The sequence below is a fragment of the Monodon monoceros genome, unplaced genomic scaffold (genome assembly GCF_005190385.1).
Source record: "Monodon monoceros isolate NGI ecotype Baffin Bay Population unplaced genomic scaffold, NGI_Narwhal_1 Super_Scaffold_11, whole genome shotgun sequence".
Lineage (NCBI taxonomy): Eukaryota > Metazoa > Chordata > Mammalia > Artiodactyla > Monodontidae > Monodon > Monodon monoceros.
In genome coordinates this window covers 134,931,483-134,957,887 of record NW_021703767.1, presented here as the reverse complement: position 1 = coordinate 134,957,887, position 26,405 = coordinate 134,931,483, and the positions used below count along the sequence as shown (strand labels likewise).

General features: G+C 38.1%; 1 protein-coding gene across 4 annotated transcripts in view; it reads left to right on the top strand.

Moving 5' to 3' along the window:
• Nucleotides 1–17,582, top strand: part of SATB1 (SATB homeobox 1) — a 100,525-nt gene extending 82,943 nt beyond the window's left edge. The window contains exons 9-12 of one of the 4 annotated variants that reach the window (XM_029214164.1): nt 12,860–13,063; nt 13,857–13,952; nt 14,567–14,584; nt 15,668–16,812. In XM_029214164.1, coding sequence (XP_029069997.1) covers nt 12,860–13,063; nt 13,857–13,952; nt 14,567–14,584; nt 15,668–16,165 — 816 coding nt within the window. In that variant the 3' untranslated portion in view covers nt 16,166–16,812. Of the gene's footprint in view, nt 1–12,859; nt 13,064–13,856; nt 13,953–14,566; nt 14,585–15,667 lie in introns of all 4 variants that reach the window. The other 3 variants (XM_029214162.1, XM_029214161.1, XM_029214163.1) reach the window with 3 other exon arrangements.
• Nucleotides 17,583–26,405: the final 8,823 nt, after the last annotated feature.

The following is a 26,405-nucleotide window of genomic DNA, read 5'->3' as shown; positions in this document are numbered from 1 at the left end:
TCATCCCTCTGAAATTACGGTAGTTATTAGATCTCTTCCTAGATCTTGCTATTTGGTACGTTAATAAAGAAGCGCATACATTACTGTATGATACAATTTGGATGACTGTATTTCAGTACAGTTGGTTTTCTTCGTAATTTTATGCATTTTATTTCAGGCACATAAAAACATTGTTCTGAAAACAGTGGGCTTTACCAGACTGCCAGGAGGGTCCATGGCGCAAAAGAGATGAGACCAATGATTAGATAAGTTGTGTGTTGGAAGAAAAAAATTATATGTTTTTTTAACATGCTAGCTGAGGAATTCTTGAATTTGCCCGGGAAAGAATTGTTATTTGTTTATTACTTTTTCGATGCTTATTTTTCAAGTGCCCTTCACTCCAGAGCATGTAAGCAGGGTTTATGATCAGATCATTGCAATGACATTGCAAACAACAACAAAAACCTTACAGGCAACCTTGCTCCAGCGTTCTGATGCCCGCATATAGTGCTGGAATTCGAGGAGAGAGTACCTTTGCCCTTAGGCTAGAAACTTTTTGCCAGTTAAGCTACACCTTTGCTATCAGCTTACACATGAAGTTCAATCTGTTCTTACCTCACTGGACAGTAAGTGGCTGGGAGAAATAATTCCCTCTTACGTCTGTCCCCGCATCTCTTAGCCTCACAGTAGATGGCACGTAGATGGCGCTTTCTAGTTTTTTTTGTAGAAGGGTGGAATGATTCAGAAGCAAATTCATCTGATCACAATTTTGCCCTCACAAGAGTGGGCATATTCCTCAGGTAGTCCCAGCGGGGGACCCTGTGCTCAGAAAGACAGGATAGGGCCAGTCTCCACCCTGTCCTTCTGCCCCGAGCCCCTCTCTGGACTTGCTCTCCCCAGTGTAACACAGGACCAGTGGTTGTGAGGTGCAGCTGCTGGCCTGAGTGGCCCCAGCCTCCCTTGTCTCCTTTCATTGGTAAATGTCTAACCTGGCCATTATCACTGGGACCCCCACGGTGCTTCTAGAGATATTTACGCTTTCTTTTTTTAAAGCCTACTTGTGAATCCCAAAATTTGAGTCCCTCAATTAAGCCGACTTCTGATGAGTCGGTTTGCATAATGGGTAAAATGATGTGGTTTTTGGCCACAAAATGGGTGTTACTTTATCAGCAAAATCATAAGCAACTTGGGAGCTTGTAATGACCCTGCCCGCTTGATTGTTCCTCTAAGATATGAGTCCCATAACTTTTACAATCCCGAATTGCCTTCCCCTGGTTTTAAAAATTCTTTTGTTATCTCTCCTAGAGTATCATAGAGGGAAGATTTAAATTTTTAATTCCCAGCCCCTCAATATGCATAGTGGAAAGTATAGCTCATCTGAGGAGATATCTGCAATATTGAAAAGTTTTATATAAATCAATTAAAAATGCAGTGGCAGAAATATTTGTTTAAATTAACCTGACAATAGATTATTTTTGTCAGCAGACAAACCAGTGTATCGAGTCAATCATAACCTAAAAATTATTCATTTTATAGGTTCGTATTTTTATAGGTTTTTGTTTTGCACATGGCATATACAGATATTCAGTTTTTCTTAGTGATCATCATAACTTTGAAGAGAAGAATAAATATTGTAAATTTTTCATAGTGACTTAAGAATACAACATGGTAAGAAATTTGCTTCATAATATTACAGTATAAGAGCACATATTTATTGGGGTCCAGGGATTTGGGAAAAGGTAAGTTTCCCAGGAAGCTTCTGCTTTAAACAGTCTAATGTATTTGCCTTTGATAGAAGCCTTTAATAGTGCTTCTCTGCCTCTTACACCTACTAGGCTCAGCTCGCTTTGAATCTTATTCCTTTGAAATGCAACGTTATTATGAATGTAAGTTGTTGGACTTTGCTACAATACACAATACCCTCAGGAATTGCAGAGGTGTATACAGTTTTTTGCCACTAACTAAATGTCCCAGACTGTGCCGTTTTTGTATTTTCCTCTGATCCCCCAGCTTACTGCTGCTTCAGTGTTGCAGGAAATCTTTTGCTATATTTTTACACTCACTCATTCAAGTGTGAGCCTTAAAGCATCTCCAAGCCCCTTGGGTGAAGGAAAGTGTGGAGTATGCTGTTCAGGGGGCTCTTTGCATTGACATTTGTTTATGATAAATGTAACTCAGGTAACAGAGGTGGGGGTGGATTGGAATAAAGAAACCCATCAGCCTTAGTTCGTGGAAGAAATGCTGAGGGCCTGAACCAGAGCAGTAGGAATGGAAAAGAAGGAACAAATTCAAGACGCCTTCTGAAGGAGTAGAATTGACAGGAATTCATGATTGTTCGCTTACGGAGGAAGCAAAGAAGAAAAATCATATTTTTAAATAGAAGCCGTTTGCTGTGTTTTTTTTTAATTAAAAAACAGTACTAGCCAAACTAGAAAAAAAAATTTTAATGCAAGCATAAAGGAGGAAAGAACATAAGAAATAACCATAATCCTAATTAACTAGCGATAACCTGATTTATGTTCTTTGCATACACACATACGTGTATGTGTGTATGCATGTATGTATACATATCATATACGTATACACATATACGTGCGTGCACGTGTGTGTGTGCATATATATGCCTTTCATTCATTCATATGCTATACCCACCTTTTAATTCCCTATTGAGGTATATTTAAGTTGTATTCAACTTTTGCTATCACAGATAATGCTAATGTGAACATTATGGTTAAATATTTGTATACATCTTTATTATTTCCTTATGATTAATTCTCAGAAGTAGAATTATTGGATCAAAAAAGGCATTTGTGTTTTAAAGGTAATTGCTAGTCATTTCTACATTCGAACATTTCCACCTTGCGCTTCAGAAAGTATATACCAATTTATACTTCAAATCACAGCCTTTCAGCCCAGGTGACTGGGTGAGTGGTGATGCTGTTAATTGAGTATATATAGGAGGAGCCTCGTTTGTGGGAGGAAGATAGTGGGTTCAGGTTGGGCTGTGGTAGCTGAATTATTTTCATTAACTCCCTAGATATTTCACATTCCTTTGCATTATCTTTGTGATAATGACAAAATAATAAAAATAATAACAGCTGACATTCATCATACTGTTACTGTGCGCCAAGCCCCTTGCGTGAATTATCTCACTAATTCTTACAACACTGTGAGTGGTGGTAACATTACCCCCATTTTACAGAGGAGAAAATTGAGGTCTAGAGAACTCAAGGAACTTGACCAAGGTTACAGGGCTAGTCAGTAGTAGAATAGGTGTTAAAATGAAAATCCAGGCTTTCTTAACAAATAGATCTTAGAAGCACATTATAAAGACAAGACGAAGTCACAGTAATTAAGTTGCATCCTCAAGAAAGTATGGTAAAAAGCAATGACGAAAGAATGGATTCCAAAGCAACTAGTAGTCTACCTATTTTTCCTAGCATATTGCTAATTCATCTCTTTTTTTTTTTCATTATTCTTCCCACTCTAAATATTGCCCATTCTTAAAAGCCAAACCAACATGACTCTACGTCAGCAAAGACTTCCTTGACCACCCCAGTGGATCTCTTCTTCCTCTCCTCTTGGTTCCCACTGGATGTCTGCCCCTCACTGACCTTCACCGCATACTGCTTTGCTCTAGTAGTTATTTTTGAATGTCGCCTCTTCCCGAATGTACTGTGAGCCATTTAAGGGAAATGCTTTTGGTTAAGTCCATCAGACCTTTTTGTAGTTATCACGGACCAGGCACTGGGCTAAACATATCCTGTTTCATTTGTACCAGCCACAGTCTTGTGAGATGAGTACCATTATTATCTGCACTTTGTAGAGGAAGATCTGGGGCTCAGAGAGGTAATTTGCTCAAGGCTGCATACATAAATGCCTATAACAGGATGTAACCCTTAACTGGTATACTGAGGTAGTTGAGAGTAACTGGAAGGACCGTTAGTATTCGGGTGGGCAGAAAAAAAGGGGAGAGCGCTTTCCTGTTCGAGAGAACAGTATAGGGAATGAGAGTAGAATGTGGGGAAATGGGCAACAGTTAATAAATGGTCCGATGAATTAGGACCTAAGTGTGATTGAAGGAACCTTCAGTGACCTCTAGGGAGGATGACCTTTTTCTCTGTCTTGGGAAGCTTTGAAGGTCATTTTGAGCAGTGGGATAACCTTGGGTAGTTTGAAAGCAAAGACCAGAGCAGTGGTTTTCATCCCAGCCTCCCTTTTCAAGGGCATCTCAAAGAGGACTAAGGGGATTGAAGAAAGCTTAATTAAACCTGTGTATTTACCTATCAGGAAGTTCCACAGGCCACGTCAAGCATCGTATTTATTTGCTGCTTGTAGGGATCACAACTCTCTATGATAACCCTTGTTTTCTCATTCTTCCCCAAAGCTCTAGTCATCATTGGTATACACTTTCCCCTAAGTTAAGAGAGGAAAAGGAGTGATTACTTAAAGGCTGTTTTGTTCAGAAATTAAGATAATTGTCCATTGGACATAATTAAAAAGAGTGTTTGGTACCTAAGAGCATCATTCAAGGAAAATGTACCCCAGCGCTGACAAGTCAGTGGTGGGCAGAATGGAAAGGAGAAGACGATTCTTTATGGTAGAAACAGAGGTGAAAATTGATGCAGGTATTACAGCATGAACCTTAGGGATATGGTGTTTTCTGTCTTTTAATGACACTTGCTATGAAGAGTGAGGAGAGAATAAGAACTTAAGATTTTGTTTTTAAACAAACAGATGCGGTATTTTATTTTTTTGGATTTTTTTAAACTGAAGTATAGTTAATTTACAATGTTGTGTTTCAAGTGTACAGCAGAGTGTTCAGTTTAATATCAATATATCTATTCTTTTTTCAGATTTTTTTCCATTATAGGTTATTACAAGACACTAAGTATAGTTCCCTGTGCTATACAGTAGGTCCTTGTTTGTTATCTATTTTGTATATCGTAGTGTGTGCATGTTAATCTCAAACTCCTAATTTACCCCTCCCCTCCCTTAAGATTTTTAAGACAGAGAGTATAAATGTTAAACAAGAGCCAAACCATATCACTGAAACTTATGTAATGTCAAAAATACATCCTGGATTGAGAGGGAAAAACAAATTCTTTTCAAAGTCTGTATTCAAGTATCGGACAGGTAAGCCAGATTTTTATTTGTTTCATTTAAACTTTGAAGAAACCATCCTGAAAGCAGCTTTGAAGCCTATGAAAAAATAATCTTTAAATTAGATATCTTCCAAATATACTTTTTTAAAAGTAAAATGAAGGCTTTCTTTGGAAATTCTCTGTTTCAGTCGAATTAAGAGATTATCTTCTTGCCAGCTAGTTTAATATGTTGTCTAGAATTTCATAGTTTTATCTTCAGTCCTCCTTTTTCTCCTTCTCAGATTCTTCTTGAAAATATTCTTTAAAACTTTCCTGACAGTCTTAAGTGAGAACGATCTTTATGTTTTTATCTACCCTGGCCATCTGATAATCTTGTTACGCACCAAACAATCTATAGGAAAAGAAACAAAACACCATATTTACGTGTTCCCCCAAGTCAGTGGCTTTGAGAAGGTAAAAAAGAGGTGAACAATCAAACCACAGAAAACAAGTGATGTCTTTTTTTTTTTTTTTTGGCTTGGTTAAATTTTAAGCAAAATTGAAAAATAAAAATCATTTACCAGTGGTTCTGAATATTCCTTCTAAATTCACTGACTTTTAATGTGAGCTTCCCCTAGATTGTAGAAACATTTCTTTTCGCAAATGCCAAACCTCCAGAAACTCTGCTAGATGCGCTTAACCTCTGAAAGACAAAGTGGCAAAAATTTACTCAAGTGGGAAATTTATGGGTAGCCATTTTATGTCCTACTACTACCGCAGTATGGAAACCCACGGATTTTTGGCTAAGATATTGAGTCCCTTAAATAAACTATAGAGTCTGGAGAGAGTTTAAAACAGTAACAGTTTAGACATTTAAAATAGTAATAATTTAAAAAACTAGTATGATTGGGGTTCTTTTCCCCCAGCAAAAATACAAGCATCAGAAACCACACCTTGAAAATAAAATATATTTGGGGATACACACACATATACATATATTCCGTTTAAGTAGGTTTCTTTTTAAAACCCATCTTTGGATAAAGTGAGTATAATGTGCTACTTTTCGAATGGCAGATGCATTTATTGCTGCGCCTCTGTTCAAATTTATTTCCCATGTTTTCTTGAATCCAACCAATGTTAACTTAGCAGGAAAAAGTTACTTGTAGTGCCTGCTGAAATTCTCTTTACACAAAGTAGATATTAGTAAACTGGGAAGGAAGATCCATGTATTTCCTGCTAATTCCATAGAGAACATGTATCTTTATTAATGTTAATGGTGGGGACCTCTCATTATGTTAAAGAATAATCTGCTTTAGCAAAGATTTTTCTCCTCAAGAACTTCATAACATTTAAAGGTTAATATGTTAGGTAAAGAACAATATCTTAAGATAAGCGTTTTTATTACAGGACATGATGGGATGGTTTTTATTAAATTATATGATGATTTGAATGGGGAGAAAAAAGTGCATCGCTTCTTTGCCCTCAACTTTAATGCCTTTAATCAAATAATGACCTTCTGGAAAATAGTTAATTTTCAGCATTTGGAAAGATCAATACCACTTTGCCACCAAAAAATGGCCCAGATGATGAAATCTGATGTATTTAAAGTATCATTTCACCCTTTTAACCTAGTAAATAATTGAAAATGCTTTCAGTAGTGCTTTGCCGCTGTTTTGTTTCTCACTGTTCAAAGTGTTAGGATTGTTCTTGAAAAAAAAGGTTTAAAGTTGGTGTGTGAAGGAAGGAGGCAGGCCTCAACACCCAGAAGTGGGATTGTACCCCCATCAGGCCTTGTGTATCTCTGCATTAGGGGCATGGAAGAAGTAATATGTTTTAATACTATATTTGAGGCAGGGTGTATATAAAGCACAAAAAGGGTGGAAATGGAACCTTTCTGGAACATTCAAGGGGTGGTTTAAAACATCATTAGTCACTTTGCATCTTTTGTGATATCTTTCAACCTTTATGTTGGGGTAAAAGATTCAGTAGTTCTGACAATTAGAACCCATTTCCCCCCCCCACCCCAGCTTATAGAACATTGATATGAAATTACCCACGAGCACAGATAGCTTTGTAAATTAAAAAAAAAAAAAATTGCCCTCTCTTAGCATGTTTGTGGGCAAATTAAAAACTGTCTTCATTAGCATAAGTAACAGATTCTTTTAAAAGTAGAAAATTATTTGGTGAATGATAAATTGCTAGCTCTCTAGTTAGTTGTTGTTGAAAAGGTACTCATTCAAAATGCCTGGTGTAGTTTAGTCTACAATACTGAAATTTTTTTGTGTGAGAAGTACTATTTAATGGATTATGTACTTAATCCTGTTCCTACTACTTGCTAAACTGTAATTCGTGCTTTCCACTAGAATGTTTGTATCAAATACCTCCCTATTTAGATTGATTTCTTTTAATATCATATATTATTATACTATATGCCCCAGAGATTGGAACAAAATACTCCTGCAAATAACACATGAAAGATGAGGGTAAGGGGTGGGAGAGTAAATACAGACTGTGAAATGTTTTGCTTTTTAGAGCTCAAATTACCCATTCTGGTTTGTTTTTTTTTTTAATGTTTTTTCCTTCTTAGTTGCAGGGAGAATTATTTGTCATTTTTCTTTCTCTTTTTATAGCTCTTGGGTTTAAAATGTATATGTACATAACAATCATATATACATATCTGTATATTGTATTAAGTGACTTTGTTTTTTCTCTCAGAGAACACTGAAGTCTCTTTTCCCCTGGCAAACTAGTTGTGTTACGTGCTCCCAGCTCTGTCACAGACCAGGCCTTGTAAGGGTTCTCCTTTTATGTGTGTGAGGCTTCCTAGGTACAGTAAATTCATTCGTGAAACGAGGTTGCTTTCCTGACTCAGTTAAAAGTCACTGTGCACCCCTTATCTGTTAAAATGATAGAAGCAGCAAATTGACTTGAATTAACTGTTCTAAAAAGAGTGGAGTGGAAATCAGAGATTGAGTTTGGGTGGAAATTAAGCAGCTGAGAGATGAAGGTGCCAGGATTTTTATTTCAATGTGGTACAACAAGATTCTGTCGGTAAAGCACATCATTAGAATATTGAGTTTAGAACTGCTAATTTTTCCTTTAAAATGAGCATACAGTCATGTGTTTCATGGACCATGATAAATTGCCATTGTGTTGTCATTGAGTTTGTTTTGCTTTTTTTCAGTACTGGTTTGGCAGTCGTTCTGCATTTTCTCTTTTCCTTTTTCTCCCCCTCTGATCTTCCATGTCTTTCATAGATTCCCTAACCAAAACCAGTCCAAAGAATGTTATTGATTTCATACAGTCTGAGGTTTAACATCTTTACCATTTTCTTGCTTACAGTGGCAAGACATTTACAGATGGTTCTTGGTTCCTATAAAGTACATAACAGTATTTCCTTTGTGGCAGATGGATTCAAGACTTTTAGTTCTCAATAAATGTAGGTTTACAATACATAACTTTACAGGATTTGTGTTGTATATAACAGGTTTGAACATATTATCTCAGAATTCATCTGCATGGCATTTTCAGCTTGTTCAGGGTCCATGCCAGTTTTTTTAAGTAATAGGGGAAGTGCTGTGATTGATAGCAACAGCTCAAGGCGTGATTTTGAATAGAAACAAAGGGTTTAGAACAGAAGGTGTCAAACTAAACTTTGTCAGTTTGAAAAGTAGGAACATCCTGAAAGTTTTACTTATTTATTTACATGTGGCTACTGTTTATATTTTGCCCTCTTTATATTCAGCGTAATGTTGCTTGGCAAATTTACTACATTTAAAGTTTAGGTTGTTCCTTGTGCCATTTTAGTTTTCTGAGAATAGATCATTCTCATTATTTTAAGGCTGTTAGTCTCCTGTCTTTTCTACTGTTCAGAACAGTTGTGATCTAATTTTAATTGTCAGAGCAGTTCCCTACCCCCGCCTAGGGTCTTGTGATATTTTAAGTCCCAGAGACCTGGCTTAAAAGGTAATTATGTTCACATTTTGCAACAAAGTGCAGCACCTTATTCACCTCCTCCACCCAGTAAATCTATGCATGTATCATTTAAAAAACCAATCTAGTACATAGGGAAATCGTTATTTTTATTTGTTACATATTTCCCGTATTCTGACATATCATTGTCTTTATTTGCCCTAATAACATTGGTTATGGAGAAGCGACCTAGGAAAAGGTATTGGGGAATTGGAAAGCATTTGGTTTTTTTCGTCACTTTCTGCAAAACATAGATCAGATTACCGTCATCATTAATAGAGTCTCGATCGATAGGATTTGAGGGCGTCAGAATATTCCGACGTGTTTAAATGGTATTATAATAAATTGATCTTCTTTTTGCCAGTGTGAATTGGGAATGGGCCAGTTGATTTCTCTGCTGACAAAGAACTAGCCTGTCAGAATATCTGTTTTCCGTTACTCGTCGAGGGCGACGCACAGCACACCGCTCCTCCCCCCATTTTTGTTTTTTGGAATACCCTTGTAGAACTAACAGTTCCCAGCTGCATGCACCGTTAAATATTTTTCTAAGAAGCATCTGATTTCAGTCTCTTAAAATCATCACGTCTCTTGAAAGGCTAGCGGAGACATGCTTCAGATTTATAATTCATCACATTATTTTTAGATAAGGAATTAGAAGTATTATTTAAGGGCAGAGGTTAATAGCAAACTACTGGAAATGTTATGTTAGTCATGCGCAATTAATAAAAATAAGAATCCGTCTCATAAGTATAGAGACAAAGAAGTGACAATATGAGCAAAATATTTGTTGAATGAGTCAGGGCTCTTTTTCTGAAATATTTGTGAAACCAGCATGAGTGTGATTGTTTAGGAATTAACTATCATTATTAGCCGTTTTAAAAGAACTAATGATTTTCTTTTCCAAAGAACATCTGTGATCCACATGTTTGTTTTTTTTTTTCACATATATGCAAGTGCTAACTGATCTCTGTGTTACTTTTAAAAGTTTCTAAAAGGATTCGAGAAATTATTGGAGTTCTTCAGCTTTCTCTGAGAAGATTTTCTTACATGAATCGTTCTTAATTTAACTTTTAGCAATTTTTAGTTACAAGCATTTATTGCTAAAAAAAAAAAGACATGCTCAATGTTAAGCACTTATTGCAATAGTATAATTCTAGCTAAGTAAAGGAAAAAAAAATGTTCTGTTCTTGATGAACCTTCTAACATCTCTTGAATGGTAAATAAAATTGTAGCAATTTGCTGTGTTTAGGCATGGGGGCCTGTCAATTGCCGTAGCTGAAGAATGGAGACAGGGGTCGGGGGGGGGGGTAATCTTAACCATAGTTAATATTCAAGCCTTCAGGAAGACAGATCTAAAACCTGCCCTGCATCAAAACATAGAGGTAAAGTGTAAAGAAATAGCTTAGATGTAGGAAAATATAAAATATTTTCATGGCTTAATCGAGAGAGCAAATATTTGTCAGTAAGAGCTAAATAAACATCTCTGGGGCACCATAGGCAAGTGGGTCTCAAATATTTCAAATACTCAAATACAGTTTTGTAGTTAATGTTCTATTCACATAAATAGAGCTAAAATGTGACATGTCACCATATGATTCCAGAAAGAAGCATAGAACTGCCATGGTTAGAAGAGAAGCACGTTCAGTGACACTGTCATCACAATTACTTTTATTTTTTATTGAGCTAATATTTTTTCAGGTAAATCTTCAGTTTACTGTCTGTTCTCTTAGCCTGGAATTATGCATTCAGTAGCATCAAATGAGTGCATGATTACATGACCGTCTGTAGGTTAATTATTTGTTTAATTAAACAACGTGTTGAATGGAGAATCAAAGGCCTCTTAGTTAGGGTTAAGGCTAGTAGATGTCATGAGGTTTAGCGGCTGTCACCCTTGACTGGGTGGTAGGTGTGCCTTGGGAAGCTAGTGTTATCCGTCTCCATCTTTCCTTTTAAAATGTTTCAAATAGGCCATTTCAGGGAGAATAGGCCTTGCTTCTTCCCACTGTATATTACAGTTAGAAGAGAATTTCTCCAGTGGTTCAGTTTGAGAAGGAAAGGAAAGTCACACCATTTTCTGATGTCACCCAGAAGTAACAACAACAAAAAAGCAACTCCCTTTGGCCAGTTCTAAAAATCAGATACTAAACTGTACTCTTTCCATTCCCATCCAACTAATTTACTTAGAATTTCCAAGAAACCCCTTTGTCTTAGGTCGAGTTCCCTAAAACAGAGGCTAAGATAAGGAATCAGGGGCTCATGATTTGGTGGTGAGGGACCCGGCAGGCATTCAGGAGGACAAGAAAGTGGAAGGGGTCAGGAAAGAATGTGGTCTCAGGTAAAGTCCGTATTGATGGGGAAAGGCAATAAGAAGGTTGGGGAGGGCCATCTCTGGCCATCTCTAAAGGGTAGAGTGAGTCGTCACTGTGGGGCAAGAGGGTGGGTCAGCCAGTCGCGGGCCACGCCAGGGTGAAGGGGCTAGTGAGGGGGTGGAGTAAGCATCCGGGCATCTCCAGGTGCGATGGCTCCAAGACATTTGTCCAGAAAAGAGTATGGTTGTAGGCCGACAACAGGCAGCACGGCAGCTGGGGCTGGTTGCCTTGGCTGGTGAAGGGGGTGTGGGTGGGACCTCTTCCCTCTTCCTGTCTACCCCATTGCAGTCCACCCCATTGCTTAGTGTCCATCATGGCGGCCAAGTTAAAGAAGGTTTGAGATGATGATTAGAGAATGTGAGACATGAGAATGTGAGACAGCGTACTCTCTTGGACCACTCGGTTCTTGAGAATCTGAGGATCAGAAACTGGGCCTTAGGAGGCATCAGAGAGGTTCAGGTTTTGGCATTCGTTGGACATTTCCTTGTCTCTTAGCCCAGGAATTCTATTAAAATGCTCACTTGATGAACCATGTGTGTACATAGCAGCAGGCAGGACTCCGAGGTGTCTTTCTGGAAAGTTCCGTCTTGGAGAATTCTTCTAATGCTCATTCTAAATACAGTGCCTTACCTTGGACGACATTCTTGCTCACGTAACTGCACACGTCCTTTCTCTCCCTTTCCTGCACACTCACACACACACATGTTCACACAGAGTTGCCTTTCTAATACAAAAGTTATAAACTTAGGGAATCCTTTTAGAAAACAAAATTATTCTAAAAGCCTGTCCTAGCCCTTCTTAAATACCTTCAGAACCTCAGATGGCCGCTCAGCAGACAAGAAGCACACTCAGCCTTGCTTTTCTCCTCTGACACATTCTGGAGACTCCATGGTAAATGGGTCTTGCCCTTGGAGTCTGAAAAATAGGACCCTCCTTTAAGATGCAAATCTGAACGTGTATTAGAAACAGAGCCCGCTTCTGCGATAGCCACAGCTATTCTCTCTTAACAGGTTAAAAAAAAAAAATTTTAGCAGATTGGGGTGTTTTTATTTTATTTTGTTTTTATTAATTATTTATTTTTAGCTGCGTTGGGTCTTCGTTGCTGCACGTGGGCTGTCTCTAGTTGCGGTGAGCAGGGTCTACTCTTCGTTGCGGTGCTCAGGCTTCTCGTTGCGGTGGCTTCTCTTGTTGTGGAGCTCGGGCTCTAGGCGCGCAGGCTTAGTTGCTCTGTGGCATGTGAAATCTTCCGGGGCTCTAACCCATGTCCCCTGCATTGGCAGGCGGATTCTTAACCGCTGCGCCACCAGGGAAAGTCCTGGAGTGTTTTTAGTTTGTGAAAAAAGTTAACTTCACAGGGTCCTTCCTTTTTAGCTCCTGATGGAAAATGTCAGCCGACCCCCTTTCACCTCCCCCTGCCATCAGCCTGAACTGACCTGTCATGCCCTTGTCTCTAAGGGGTGGCTGTGTGAGCTATTACGCTGGAAAGAAGATCCTTCTCCAGAAAACAGGACCCTGTGGGAGAACCTCTCCATGATCCGAAGGTTCCTCAGTCTCCCTCAGCCTGAACGTGATGCCATTTATGAACAGGAGAGCAACGCGGTGCATCACCATGGCGACCGGCCGCCCCACATCATCCACGTGCCCGCAGAGCAGATTCAGGTTCGTTTACCTTGGCCAATTCAATATGACACTCGGTAAATAGAGGTTTAAACTTAGCAGGGAAACGAGCATTTCTCTTCTTTCCGCCAGTCTAAACATAGGCTTCTGAGCAAGAGATAACAATACACTGCCATCTCACTCAGGGGGAGAAAAGGGAAATGAACACACGTTTTCCAACATGTGTATTGTGTTCCTCTCCTCTCATCTCCCCTCCCCCAAAGCGGTGGAACCCCCTTCTACACTTATTTGGCAAGTCTGTCTTTGTTAGAATTGGGTTGTTTTGTTGTGTGAGAGCTTAAGAATTTTGTTGTCGCTTTTGAAAAATCAGAATTTTTAGAACGCCACCTCTTTTTTTTTTTGCGATACGCGAGCCTCTCACTGTTGTGGCCTCTCCCGTTGCGGAGCACAGGCTCCGGACGTGCAGGCTCAGCGGCCGTGGCTCACGGGCCCAGCCACTCCGCGGCATGTGGGATCTTCCCGAACCGGGGCACGAACCCGCGTCCCCTGCATCAGCAGGCGGACTCTCAACCACTGCGCCACCAGGGAAGCCCGCCACCTCTTTTTTAATGAGTACCAATACTGTCCCCGAGGAAAGGCATAACTGCTGTTTCTGTACAGGAAGTTAATTGGATCACAACTGTATACCTTGGATTCTGTCCAAAAGAGAGGAGGGGAGGGAAACTAAATTGGCTTCTGGCTTCTGACTCCCTGGCCCTGCCTTCACTTTGTAGCTCTATCCTCACAGCCTTAGGGAGCACAGGTTAGGGGTGAGTCACGTTTGTCTTTCCTTTAGAGCCCCTCTCCCAAGACCCCTGGGAAAGGAGAGTCTAGAGGCGTTTTCTTGCCAGGCCTGCCAACCCCTGCACCGTGGCGCGGTGCTGCTCCACAGGTGAGCCAGGCACAAGTTAACCTATGCGAGCAAGAGAGGGACACACAGAGAGGGTGGTGCCAATACCTGCTCTCTTGGTCAGGATGCTCAACCTTGCAAAGGCCATGCTAACCGTGGCATTGGCCGAAGATCACTGTGCCGGCAGAGTCAGCCTCGGGCTCAGCTTGTCACATCCCGCGACCTGTCTCCACTCATCCACTGAGTGGATCCACTAAATTCATCCCCAGTGAATTCAGATTGGGAAGCTCTGGGTCCAGGTCGTTGTTGGCCTCCATTGCTTATGTACAAATTATTTGTGTTAAATCTAAGGGGACGCTTTTAGCTTTCCCCTTTCAGGGAAAATGCTATTGCCTTCCAGAGTCCTAAAATTCTATGCTCTCTTTGTTGAACCACCTGCATATTATTTCTTGGTATTGCTATTGGGGGGAGGGGCCGCGGGAAGGGGAGGAATACACACACACACACACACACACACACGTATGTACACAATAATAGCATTATGCATCCACTAAGGGAAAAAAACCTTTGACTATAAAAGTTAAATTGAAAAAGAGAATCCCTTAAGATATTAAGCACTAAAATAACTGTGAAAGCCTGAAAAACTTACTGTTTAGCAAAAACAAAAAAGATATGTGTTAAGTTAAAAAAAATAGTACTTGTTTGAAAATGTAAATTGTTTTCAATAAAATTGCTTCTTAGGAGGATTAAGGAGATGCCTAGGGCACAGTACAAACGTTCTAGTATTTTGGGCTTCCTCGGGTTGATTTGCTTTGCTGATAAGAATCTTGGATATGGAGTGTATATATTATGTGCATGTCACACGTTTGTTATGTATGATTGTGTATGGAAATTACAGCACATATACAGATACTAATTATGAAAAAGTGTCTGTATACACTAAATTTAAATCCTAATCACATCTGAGTTTAGTATAGACAAAACAATTTGCTAGCCGTTGTGGGATGGATGGAACCTTTATTTGTTGGTAAGAAAAAAACTTGCAGTGTCAGCCCAGTGCAATTTTGTAAGAAATCTGTGTGTCTGTTAGATTGAAACTGTCTAGTAGGACATTGACACGTGAGAATCTCAAAAACCCTTTGGATTCACAAGGGCTGTGCTGCAGAAGAGCAGAGGCTTACCCATTGTATTTGCAACGAAAATAAGACTTTGTATGCGTATGCTTGCTCAACGTTTTACCCATCCAATGAAATGGGACAAAACACTCATTTCCTTCCCCACGTCTCCACAGCTCACCTTTCGAAAATGCCTTTGAAATCCCTACTTCCCAATCTTCATTTAAAATCTTTGTCAATTATTGATATCATAATTTGCTTTGCTGTCTTCGCCTCTGATGCGTATCCTTCTGGTGAAGTTTATGGCTCACATTTTCAGAGCGCCGAGTTCCAGCCACCGTGAGCTAGCCTAACCTCTGATGAGGGAGCCCAGGAGCCCCCCCCCAAGCCCTCTTAATTCCACCCTTTCTGGTGATCATTTTGATTTTCTTCCTAGTACTGTGGGCCATTTAGCTGGCTTGCCTTTCCGCCCAGGATCCCTGTCCCCGTCCCGGTCCAGGCAGGTGCATGTGGGATCCCTGACCATGTGCTCGCTCGTTGGGAGGCCGCATGCGCAGTGGGAGAGGCCGCAGCGCAGTGGCCGATCCTGCATGCGGGGTGGCCAAGAACGCCGCTGACCCTGTGCTTGTTTCTTTTCTGCAGCAGCCGCAGGCGCAGCCGCAGCCGGCGCCGCCCCCCGCGCAGGCGCAGGTGCAGCAGCCTCCGGCCGGGCCCCGGCTACCCCCGCGGCAGCCCACCGTGGCCGCGCCCGCCGAGGCGGAGGACGAGAGCCGGCAGAAGGTGCGGCCGCGGACCAAGATCTCGGTGGAGGCGCTGGGCATCCTGCAGAGTTTCATTCAGGACGTGGGCCTATACCCGGACGAGGAGGCCATCCAGACTCTGTCCGCTCAGCTGGACCTGCCCAAGTACACCATCATCAAATTCTTTCAGAACCAGCGGTACTATCTCAAACATCACGGCAAGCTGAAGGACAACTCGGGCCTGGAGGTGGACGTGGCCGAGTACAAGGAAGAGGAGTTGCTTAAGGATTTGGAGGACAGTGTCCAAGACAAAAATGCTAACACCCTTTTCTCGGTGAAACTAGAAGACGAGCTGGCGGTGGAAGGGAACACAGACATTAACGCCGACGTCAAAGACTGAGATGAAAGTCTTCTTTTCCTCCATCAGCACCAGTGAAATTGACTAACGACACGGAAGGTCCACCTTGTACTCGCTCAGCAAACCTTGTTGTCCATTGTTTGGCCAATGAATCTTCAGAAACTTGCACAAACAGGAAAGTCGAGAAAGGATGATACAGACTGCACTAAGCGTTTTGCTCTCTTTTACAAACTGCTTGGCAGCCCCAGGTGAAGCATCGGATTGTTTGGTATTAAAAATGAAAATTTGTGTTCACGGAACACACCCAGGTGTGTACCCCGTAAGCATGATACCAGTGATTTTTTTTTTTTAATTATTATTCTGGAGCCTCAAACAAGCATTATAACTTCTGTGATTATTATTTCCTTCCTTTAATTTTTTCTGTAACACTTCACACTGATCTTTGGAAACTCGCCCCTCATTTAAAAAAAAAAAGAAAAAAAGAGTTTGTTACTCTATTGTATGTTACAAAAGAACTATAGACTGTGGAATGCAGTTTAAAGATGACATATGCCAACAAATGCCTTGTATTATATGGCACTGCCGTAATTCAAATTTGTTTTTATTTTGGAAATAAAAGTTCACTGTAATTTTTTTTTCATTCTCATTGTTACATGATTTTTTAAAAAATGAAAAGAAAATGTGAAACACAGTTTAGTCCTCATTATTTATTTGTAGATCCTGCAGCATCATGTTGTAATTAATTTTTTGGAAGTTTCCGTTAAATGTAAAATTGCTTCTCTTGTTACCATACTGATTCTTTTCTATTTATAAATGTATTTTGATGGGCAGTAAAACAAAGTGTCTTAAAAGTTTTAAATAGATAAAATGTGCTTTACACAGTTGCCTATAAAAAGTGCTCTATGTTATCCAAGCAATTCATACTATAAGCTTCACTCTTATTGTTGTATGCAATTTTTACTATCATGCAAATAAGCTTAGGTAAATAAAACTAATAGATCACCTTAGAAAATTATGCAATTAATGTGAAAATAATTGATGTTTGCAATGTGTCTTCCTTTGGTTTACAATCAATTTTAAAGCTACATCTGTATAAAATTTCTGTATAAAGGTGTTATTTCTTTTTTATGAGTTTATGGCTATGAAAACACCAGCTCTTTTGTTACAGCTGGCTGTTTTTATAAGTGTATCACAGTTTTCTTTATGCAGAAATGTTCTGATTAGGAGTGGTTATTGACTGTAACTACACAATTAAAATTGTTTGTATGGTATGACATGGTAGGGTTTGTCTGCTTATGTGAAGTAACTTACAGAGCCCAAGACGGCCCTCTAAGTTAGATGCATGTTAATACTTTCTTGATATTTTGCAGATCTGAAAAAGAGCAATTGAAAAGTCACTTGAAACACTGTATATTTAAATCACAAATACATGCTCACTTTTTAAGTTTAACAATGAAGACAATAACCTGTTTTTGGTTAATATATTAAACAGAGATAGGAGGATGGTCAAAAGACTCGCCAACAAAGACATCAATTCAGTCTCTAGCAGATAGGTGCTTAGAATGGATTCATCTGCGTTTACTTCACAATACTTCCATCATGGCGACACTTTTTTTAAGCTGATGTATGAATATTTTTAAAGGCCATTAATAGTAACATAAAAAATGGACCTTCTGTTTAAAGACTCCTTAGTAAGCAATGTATTTTTTTTAAGTTGTAAATGGAATATAACTTAATAACGCTGAGCTTATTTGGTTGTGTATGTCATAACTATAAGACCTCCGTGAAGAAAATAAGAATAACATGCCTGGAATTGAAACACGCACTTCAAAATTCTTGCAACATGAAACTCAGTAAACTCCAAGATATAAAGTGAGGTGTGCTAATGGTCATGAAAAGGATTGGGGCCAGTGTTGCAGTTTTTGGTTATTTTTTTTTTCACATTCACATTATCTTTTGCTTCTTTTTAAGATTTCCTACTTGTTAGCAGGTGCCTGTTTTCCTTTGCTTCTAAAATCGCCCACTCTCTTCCTGCCCATCTTTTCCCTGAGCCCTGATGAGCCCATCGGTGGGCAACTGGACTGCTTTAATGCTGAATTTAAGAAAATAAAATGGGATGGCTGAAAACTCCCAATTCAGCTTTCAAAGTTACTATTTACTTTTGAAGCACAGCTGAACTACTTCACTACTTCAAAGGCACCTGGTTTGCTATAAACTTAAAATTATGTTGGAAAAGTTTTCAATTCTTTTCATTAAATGAGAGAACAACTTTTAAATATTCTTGCTTATTACTGGGGTTCAGAAAATCATTTAAGCAAAAGAAATTTGAGTTAAAATAGAGAGTAGATAGTGTGTATTAAAAATGATAATTAAATAGAGTAATATGCCAGGAAGCTTAAAGAAAGACAACCTATCTTCTTTCTTTTCTCTGAGTTTAAAGGGAAAACCTAGAGCAGAGGGTAGTTTTTTGTTTTTTTTTTTCTACACCAGCACAACACCTAATATAAGGTGTCACAGATTTAATAACATTTAGAAGGAGAATTTGGGTTGCAAATAAGATTTTCTCATTCCCAGTAACCTCCTAACTTCTTTGGAAATAACATTTTCAGTGAGTTGCTGAGTGTGTATAAGAAATCAACATGACAATACTAATAAAATTCTCACTTAGGCCCCTTAACTCAAGCAACATGATCTTGCTAATATGACTTTTTAAACCAAAAAAAGGAAAAGCACGTGTGTATAAACAATGACGGTCATGATGGAGTGAGCAAAATTGTTTTCAGGGAAGATGGCACATTTTGCAAGAGGTTTGTCGGGGTAACCTTCCACATGGCTCCCCCAACGTCATATATTGCTCATACCAGCCCCAGTGTTGCCAGAGACTGGTAAAATTCCTTGAACAAACTTCACTGTGTCCATGTATTTCAGAGACTTTTAAAAGATGGGCATGACATAACGCTTTGTGCTGTTAAGACCTTAGCAGAGTCAGGTAGTTTACGGGTGATATTCAACCTTGTGCATCTGAATCTGTCATGGATTCCTTCCCTCAGCACTTTGCCACTAATTTGTATTACACTCTGTGGCCATATAATACTTGCACATTATGCAAAAAATAATGTTGATAGTATCTCCTTGGCACATAATATGCAGAGTTGACACATAACATTTGAAAACCAAGGTAACTGATATGTGTGCCCTAGTTGCGTGGCACTAGGTTACAAAGCCTGTACATATTATATATAAAATGTGTATTGATTAACAATTAGTCCTAAGGAATTCTGAGCTTAAAAGAAGTGGTTTTTTTCTGCATTAGTGATATCTATATCTAACTGTGCTTATCTAAAATATATAGCTTGAGTAGAAAACATTTTCCAGTTGTTCAAGATTGAATGAAAACGACAATCTCATACATTCCATTATTCAATTCTGCCCTATTCCGTATTGTTATCATTGGCTGATATTAAGGTCCTTGACTGTCACGATATTATCAATAAAAGGTATTCTGCACTGCCTGGTGATATTTTCAAAAAGAGCAATTAAAATGTGTATACCTACGCTATTATGTAGCCAATGGAAATTGGAGTATTGTGCTAAAGCAAGCCAGAATTTGCATGATAGTGTGAAAACCAATAGAGGTCCAAAAATACTAATCCTATCTAAAATATCAGAAGATACTGATACTGTAGTTAACCTTACAAATAAATATTTTTTACTTTTTAAGGGAGCATACCATGGATTCAGCATTTCTGAGACAATCCATTTAATGTAAATACTAAATACTTGCATGTCTTTCGACAAAGGCTAAACTACATCTGTTAACGTGCACATTTTTGATGAAATATGAAGTATCCTCATTTAAGAAATGTGATAGAAAGTATATGTCCAGTATACTATTACCTGTTTAACAATACCACATGTTAAGTAAAAATAGTTTGGAATTCATGTTTAAATGATGAACAACATTTTAAGCCTTCCTTACATTACCCCCCTTATGTGGATCATACGTATTTCCAAGTTTAATTTTATCAAAATAATTCTACAAAAATCCCATTTTGGTTTCTTGCCCTGTATCAAGGTTGTATATTAAGTCACCTTCTTCTGTCAACTATTTCAACTGCTAATATCCCTCTTGTGATCAAAAGCACATGACTAGGGCCCTGTTCTCTCTGATACTAGTTGATGAGGTGGTGGGTGAGGAAAAACAGAGCAGTACATTATTTTTGTTGCCTTGCAAAGAAAATACAGAGAAACTCTAAAGTGACATTTTGCACCGAGTTAAATGTTGCCCATTATTTTTTTACTCTTAGTTGCATTTTTTTACTCTTATTGAATATTTGCATTTTATGGTATTCAAATAAGTTTTCATGACAGTGACAGTCTCTTTTCATGCCCTTATGCCCCCCCCCAAAGAAAGGATGTCCCATGGGCTGCTTTGACTTTCCACTCACAGAAGAACCATCAGTACCTGTTAAATGAGAACGCTGAGAAAGTTCAACTATTTAATTGTGTGCATTAATTCACTGAGCCTGTGGCAATGTGATACAAAATAAGCATTTGTTCAGCACACAAACCTGTCCAACAGCCTCTTTCACCTACTCCACCTTTGTTTCCAATTTTAATTTCCAAATATTTGCTCTACCAGATCTCATACCAAGGCTTTCTACCTTCTGAGGCCCCTCCCTAGCATTTCCCTCAAATATGCTTAAAATGATAATAGCAACAACACTGGTAGAATGCTTCGTCTTACAAGGCACTGCCACACCATCTCTGTTCCACTATGAGTACTTAAGGCAGTCACAAGGGAGGGGAAAGTCAAATAGGGAAACTGATTTGTTCAGCTGTTAAGTGGCTATATTTGTTTCAAACCCAAGTCTTCTATCTACAAATTTCTATCTCTGTTTACTGCTTAATAAGAGCTTTCTCAAATGCAGAAAATATAGAAAAAATTAAATGCAATTCGATATTGTCAGAAATAGAGTGTAATGTATTTTACTAATAAGAAAAAGTCCATCACTAAGTAATTGAAATCAAGTGTATGAAATATTAACCCCAAAACTCTGCTGTAAAATCCATATACACCGATTTTTTTAAACATACATTTTATTATAGGAATTTCCGAATACACCCAAAAAAGTAGAGAGAATAGTATTTATAATGCACCCGCAAGGATTCATCACCCAGTTCAACCATTGTAACATTTTTCCATTAATAAATACTTTGTGAAGCTTGTTAAAATTTTGATGAAACGTATGAAAATATCGAAACTATTTGATGGGTTTTGCCCATAATGACGTGACATCATCTTGCTTTTGCAAAGTAATGAATTTTCTGGTTTCTAAAGAAAATATTAAAATGAAGTTTTCCTCGGAGCTCTCTGAGAATTTTCAAAAAGCCAGTTTTAGAGAACTTTTGAGAATTCCACAAATATTTGTAACAAAAACAGAGAGGCAAACCAGCCGCTCTTTATTTATAAACAATACATGCTTTCATATCACTGTTGAAACTAAAGTATATAATTTTCAGTTATGCATAATAAAATATGTAATTAAGCAACATTCCATGGTGGATTAAAGAATTAAAAGCTTCAGGTGCAGAAAAGAATTTGTTGGCATTTTCTTTTTCAAGGTGGTATTTTGAGATGTTACTTTTCATTTTCCTTTGACATCTTATACACAAATAAATAGCTAGAAACAGGTGAGAAGCAGAGAAACAAAGAATTGGCTTTACTACAATGGACCTGAAAAACAGAGTGAGGTAGAGTATTTGCAATGTGCCCATGAAGGCAAAATTAAAAAGGACAGAAAAATCTTCTTAGCCCGGGGAGAAAAAAAAAATCTTTTAATAGGGGCATGTGCTCCAAGAAATAGAAATAACATACAAAGTTAACTGCATTTGGTAATTCCTATATTTCAAACTACATTAAATTAACACACACTCCAATTGATACAGTCCAGTAAGCTTATTTTTCAAATGAAGAACTGAATCTAATTAATAATTCTCTGCTAGAAACACTGAAGTTCATAGAGGCGTTTGGCATGTATCCTATTTTTAAAAAAGGGTAATACATCAAATAAAATCAAACCACTCAAATGTCAGAATGTGTCAAGATGATTCTGAAAATAAATTATTCTACTGAACATCTAAGAAAAAAAATAACATAGAGGTGAAACTCTGCATCTAGCACCAGGAGAACTTTCTACCTAATATCGGCAGTTTTTCGTGCAATGCTTTAACTACAGTTACAGTCAGCCATATATGAACAAGTAAATTCAACATTTTTTGTTTATATTACTCAAAGGAATATGCACTTGTGAGCAAATAAATGAATGAATGAGATCAGACCATTTAGAAGAAGTGTTGGGGTCTGGTATGGAATGAGACCCGTATCCCATGGACAATCCTCTTGGTGGTGGGTTTTTTTAATTAATTAATATATTTTTTAATTGAAGTATAGTTGATTTACAATGTGTTAATTTCTGCTTTACAGCAAAGTGATTCAGTTATACATATATACATATATATACACATTATTTTATATATATATATATTCTTTTCCCTTATGGTTTATCATAGGATATTGAATATAGCTCCCTGTGCTATACAGTAGGACCTTGTTGTTTATCCTTTCTATATATAAAAGCTTATATCTGCTAAACCCAACCTCCCACTCCATCCCTTCCCCAGCCCACTCCCGCTCTGCAGCCACCTGTGTCCGTGAGTCTGTTTCTTGGTGGTGCATTTTATTTAAATTGATGTTTGTACAGAGGATTTGTTAGCCTTTAACATCTCATGGTCCTGCTGAAATATGGCATTGTTGTATTTGTTTGTGTGTGTTTTTATACCCCATCTTATTACAAAAAGAATTTGCTAAGACTCTCATATATACTACACTGACATAGGATAAAAAAGAAAAAAGAGAACAAAATTAATCCAAAATTTGGATAGAAAATAACACAAAATGAAAGGTATGTTTGACACACTGAACTACATATCCTGAGAGCCTATACAATTTATTAGAGTGGGCTACTAAAATTGTAACAGCTTTATTGAGGTATAATTGATATACAATAAACTATACATATGTATAGTTTTGACATGTATGTCAAATACAAATATGACACAGACACACACACACAACTGAGAACATAACACACCCAACATTCCAGTAGTTTCCTTGTGTGCTTTTGTAATATTCCCTCCCCCTCACCCCTCCCATCCTCATCTGTCACTGTCCCCATGAAACCACTGATTTGTTTTCTGTCACTATAGATCAGCTTGCCTGTTCTAGAATTTTATACAAATCAGATAATTCGGAATGGACTCACTTTTTTCTGGCTTCTTTCACTAAGCATGATTATTTTAAGATTCATCCATGTTCCTTCCATTTATTATTGTGAAATATAACCTTTTTCAGCTGTAGCAGTTTGTTCATCCGTTAAGCATTTGATGGATATTTGGGTTGTTGCCAGTTTTTGACTGTTATGGATAAAGATGCTATGAGCATTTATATGCATACCTTTGTATAGACATATTTCATTTCTCTTGGGGAAATTCCTAGGAGTAAAGTAACTTCTCATATCATAGGTATTAGTTTAACTTTATAAGAAACTGAGAAACTATTTTCCAAAGGACTTTACTGTTTTACATTCCCAACAGCAGTGCATGAGAGTTCCTGTTGCTTCACATTCTTGTCATCACATGATATGGTCAGTGTTTTTAATTTTAAACATTCTCATAGGTGTGTCGTGATATCTCATCATGATTGTAAATTGCATTTCTGTAATGAATTGCATTCCTCTAATTGAATATCTTTTCATATGATTTGGTATTCATATATCTTCCTTTAAGAAGTGTCTGTTCTTTTACCCATTCTTATCGGGTTGTTTGTTTTCTTATTATTGAGTTGTGAGGGTCCTTTATATATTATGGTTGCAAGTCATTTGTCAGATATATGATTTGCAAGTATTTCCTGTCAGTCTATGGCTTATATTTTCATTCTCTTAACAGTGTCCTTTAAACAACATAAAGAAGTTCTTGAATTTGGTGAAGTCCAATTTAACAAATTTTTTCTTTTGTAGGTCTTCCTTTCAGTGTTGTATGTAAGTAATATTTGCCTAATACAAGGTCACAAAACTTTTCTCCTATCTTTTCTTTTAGAAGTTTTGTAGTTTTAGGATTTACATTTAAATCCATGATCTATTTTGAGTTAATTTTTGTATATGATACAAAGTATTAAGTTACGCAGCAAAACTATTTTTTCTTTTTTTTTTTTAAAGATGTATTTCCAATTGCAACAGTACCATTTGTTGAAAAGACTATTCTTTCTCCATTGAATTGCCTTTACATCTTTGTCAAAAGTCAGTTGGCCATATATGTGTGTGTCACTTCTGGACTTTCTATTTTGTTTTGTTGCTCTATCAAACTTTCCACCGAGACCACACTGTCTCTATTACTATAGCTCTACAATAGTCTACAGGTAATCTACATCTTCTAACTTTATTCTTCTTCAAAGTCAATTTGATGATTCCGGGTCTTTTCATTTCCCTGTGAATTTTAGGTTCAGTTTGTCAATTTCTACAAAAAATCATATGCTGGATTTTGATTGGAATTGCTTTAGCTCTATAGATCATTTGGGGAAGAATTGACATTTTAACAACATTGACTCTTTAGACCCACAAACAGGATACAGCTCTTCATTTATGCAGGTCTTCTTTTATTTCTCTCAGCAATGTTTATAGTTTTCATTGTATAGTTCTAGCACATTTGTCAGATTTATCCCAAATAATTTTTTATTTCATTGCGTATGATGTTCTTTAAAATTTTGACTTCCAATTATTTATTCCTGGTATAGAGAAACACAATTGATTTTTTGTATATTGATCTTTTACCCTGCAACCTAGCCTAAACTCAATAGCTTTTTAATAGATTCTGTCAGATTTTCTACATAAACCATACTATTGTCTACAAATAAAGACAGTAGTAGCTGTAGTTTTTGCCTTGGCATTCACTGTTTTATCCTTACTTACCACAAGGGTGACAGCTTCAACACTCAACTCCTGAGTAGGTTGTCAGGCTATGCCACAAAATACCTTTTTTTTTTTTTTTTGCGGTACGCGGGTCTCTCACTGTTGTGGCCTCTCCCGTTGCGGAGCACAGGCTCCAGACGCGCAGGCTCAGCCGCCATGGCTCACGGGCCCAGCCGCTCCGCGGCATGTGGGATCTTCCCGGACCGGGGCACGAACCTGTGTCCCCTGCATCGGCAGGCGGACTCTCAACCACTGCGCCACCAGGGAAGCCCCACAAAATTCTGTTTGACCAAAGTAAAGTTGAGATGTGGAACAAGAGTAGGAGAAGGACTATGCCAAAAAATAACCCAAAGGGAAGAAAAGGAGATCTAGGAGAAGGAAGAGGGACACAGAAAGAGGAGGGTAAAGATGTTGAGGAGGAAATAGGAAGACTTTGGCTGGTAAGTGAGATTACTCAAAGGGAAAGTATATCTTCTGCATATTTCCATGTAATGAGTAGAAAGAAAATCAGGAACCACATGGCAAACTGACCTCTTTTAGTCATTCTAGAAACACTGCCTATTTTTAAGTTTGGGGCTTCTAATAAGTGCTCTAGTTTTGGATAAAGAAAATATTTTTATATATAATATCAGAGGGGATCAAACAACAGAATCAATGCCCTAGATCAGTGATTGGCAAACTATGATACGTGGGTCAAGTTTGTCCTGCTGCCTGTATTGTAAATAAAGTTTTATTGGAACATAACAAGGCCCATTCTTTTATGTATTATCTCTGGCTGCTTTTGTGCTCAACAGTAGAATTAGAGTGGTTGGGAAAGAGACCACATGGCTCCCAAGCCTAAAATATTTACTCTCTGGCCCTTTGTAGACAATGTTTCTCACCCTCTGCCCTAGGACATTAAGCTGTGCCTAGGTTTACAAAGGTCAGGAATTAAAGCAACTTTCTGGACAACTTGTGTCAAAACAAAATAATCGTTTTAGTGTTTTTCAGAAGACTTGGAGGCTATATTAACTAGAAAACTCTTTTTTTCTCAATTCCACATTTCACTTGATGTGTATGAAGAACCTAATTCTTTCCTTCTACTAATTATCTCATTGGGCTACACAAGAGCACAAGACCAGAGATGCTACACCCTGTTACTCACCAGTAACTGTTCTATAAATTTAGAAAATTATTGACTAGAAATTTCACCCCTTCTTGATAAACTCAAGAAGTGTTAATATTCTTGGCAAAATTGTTTTTGTGCTAATTGCCGT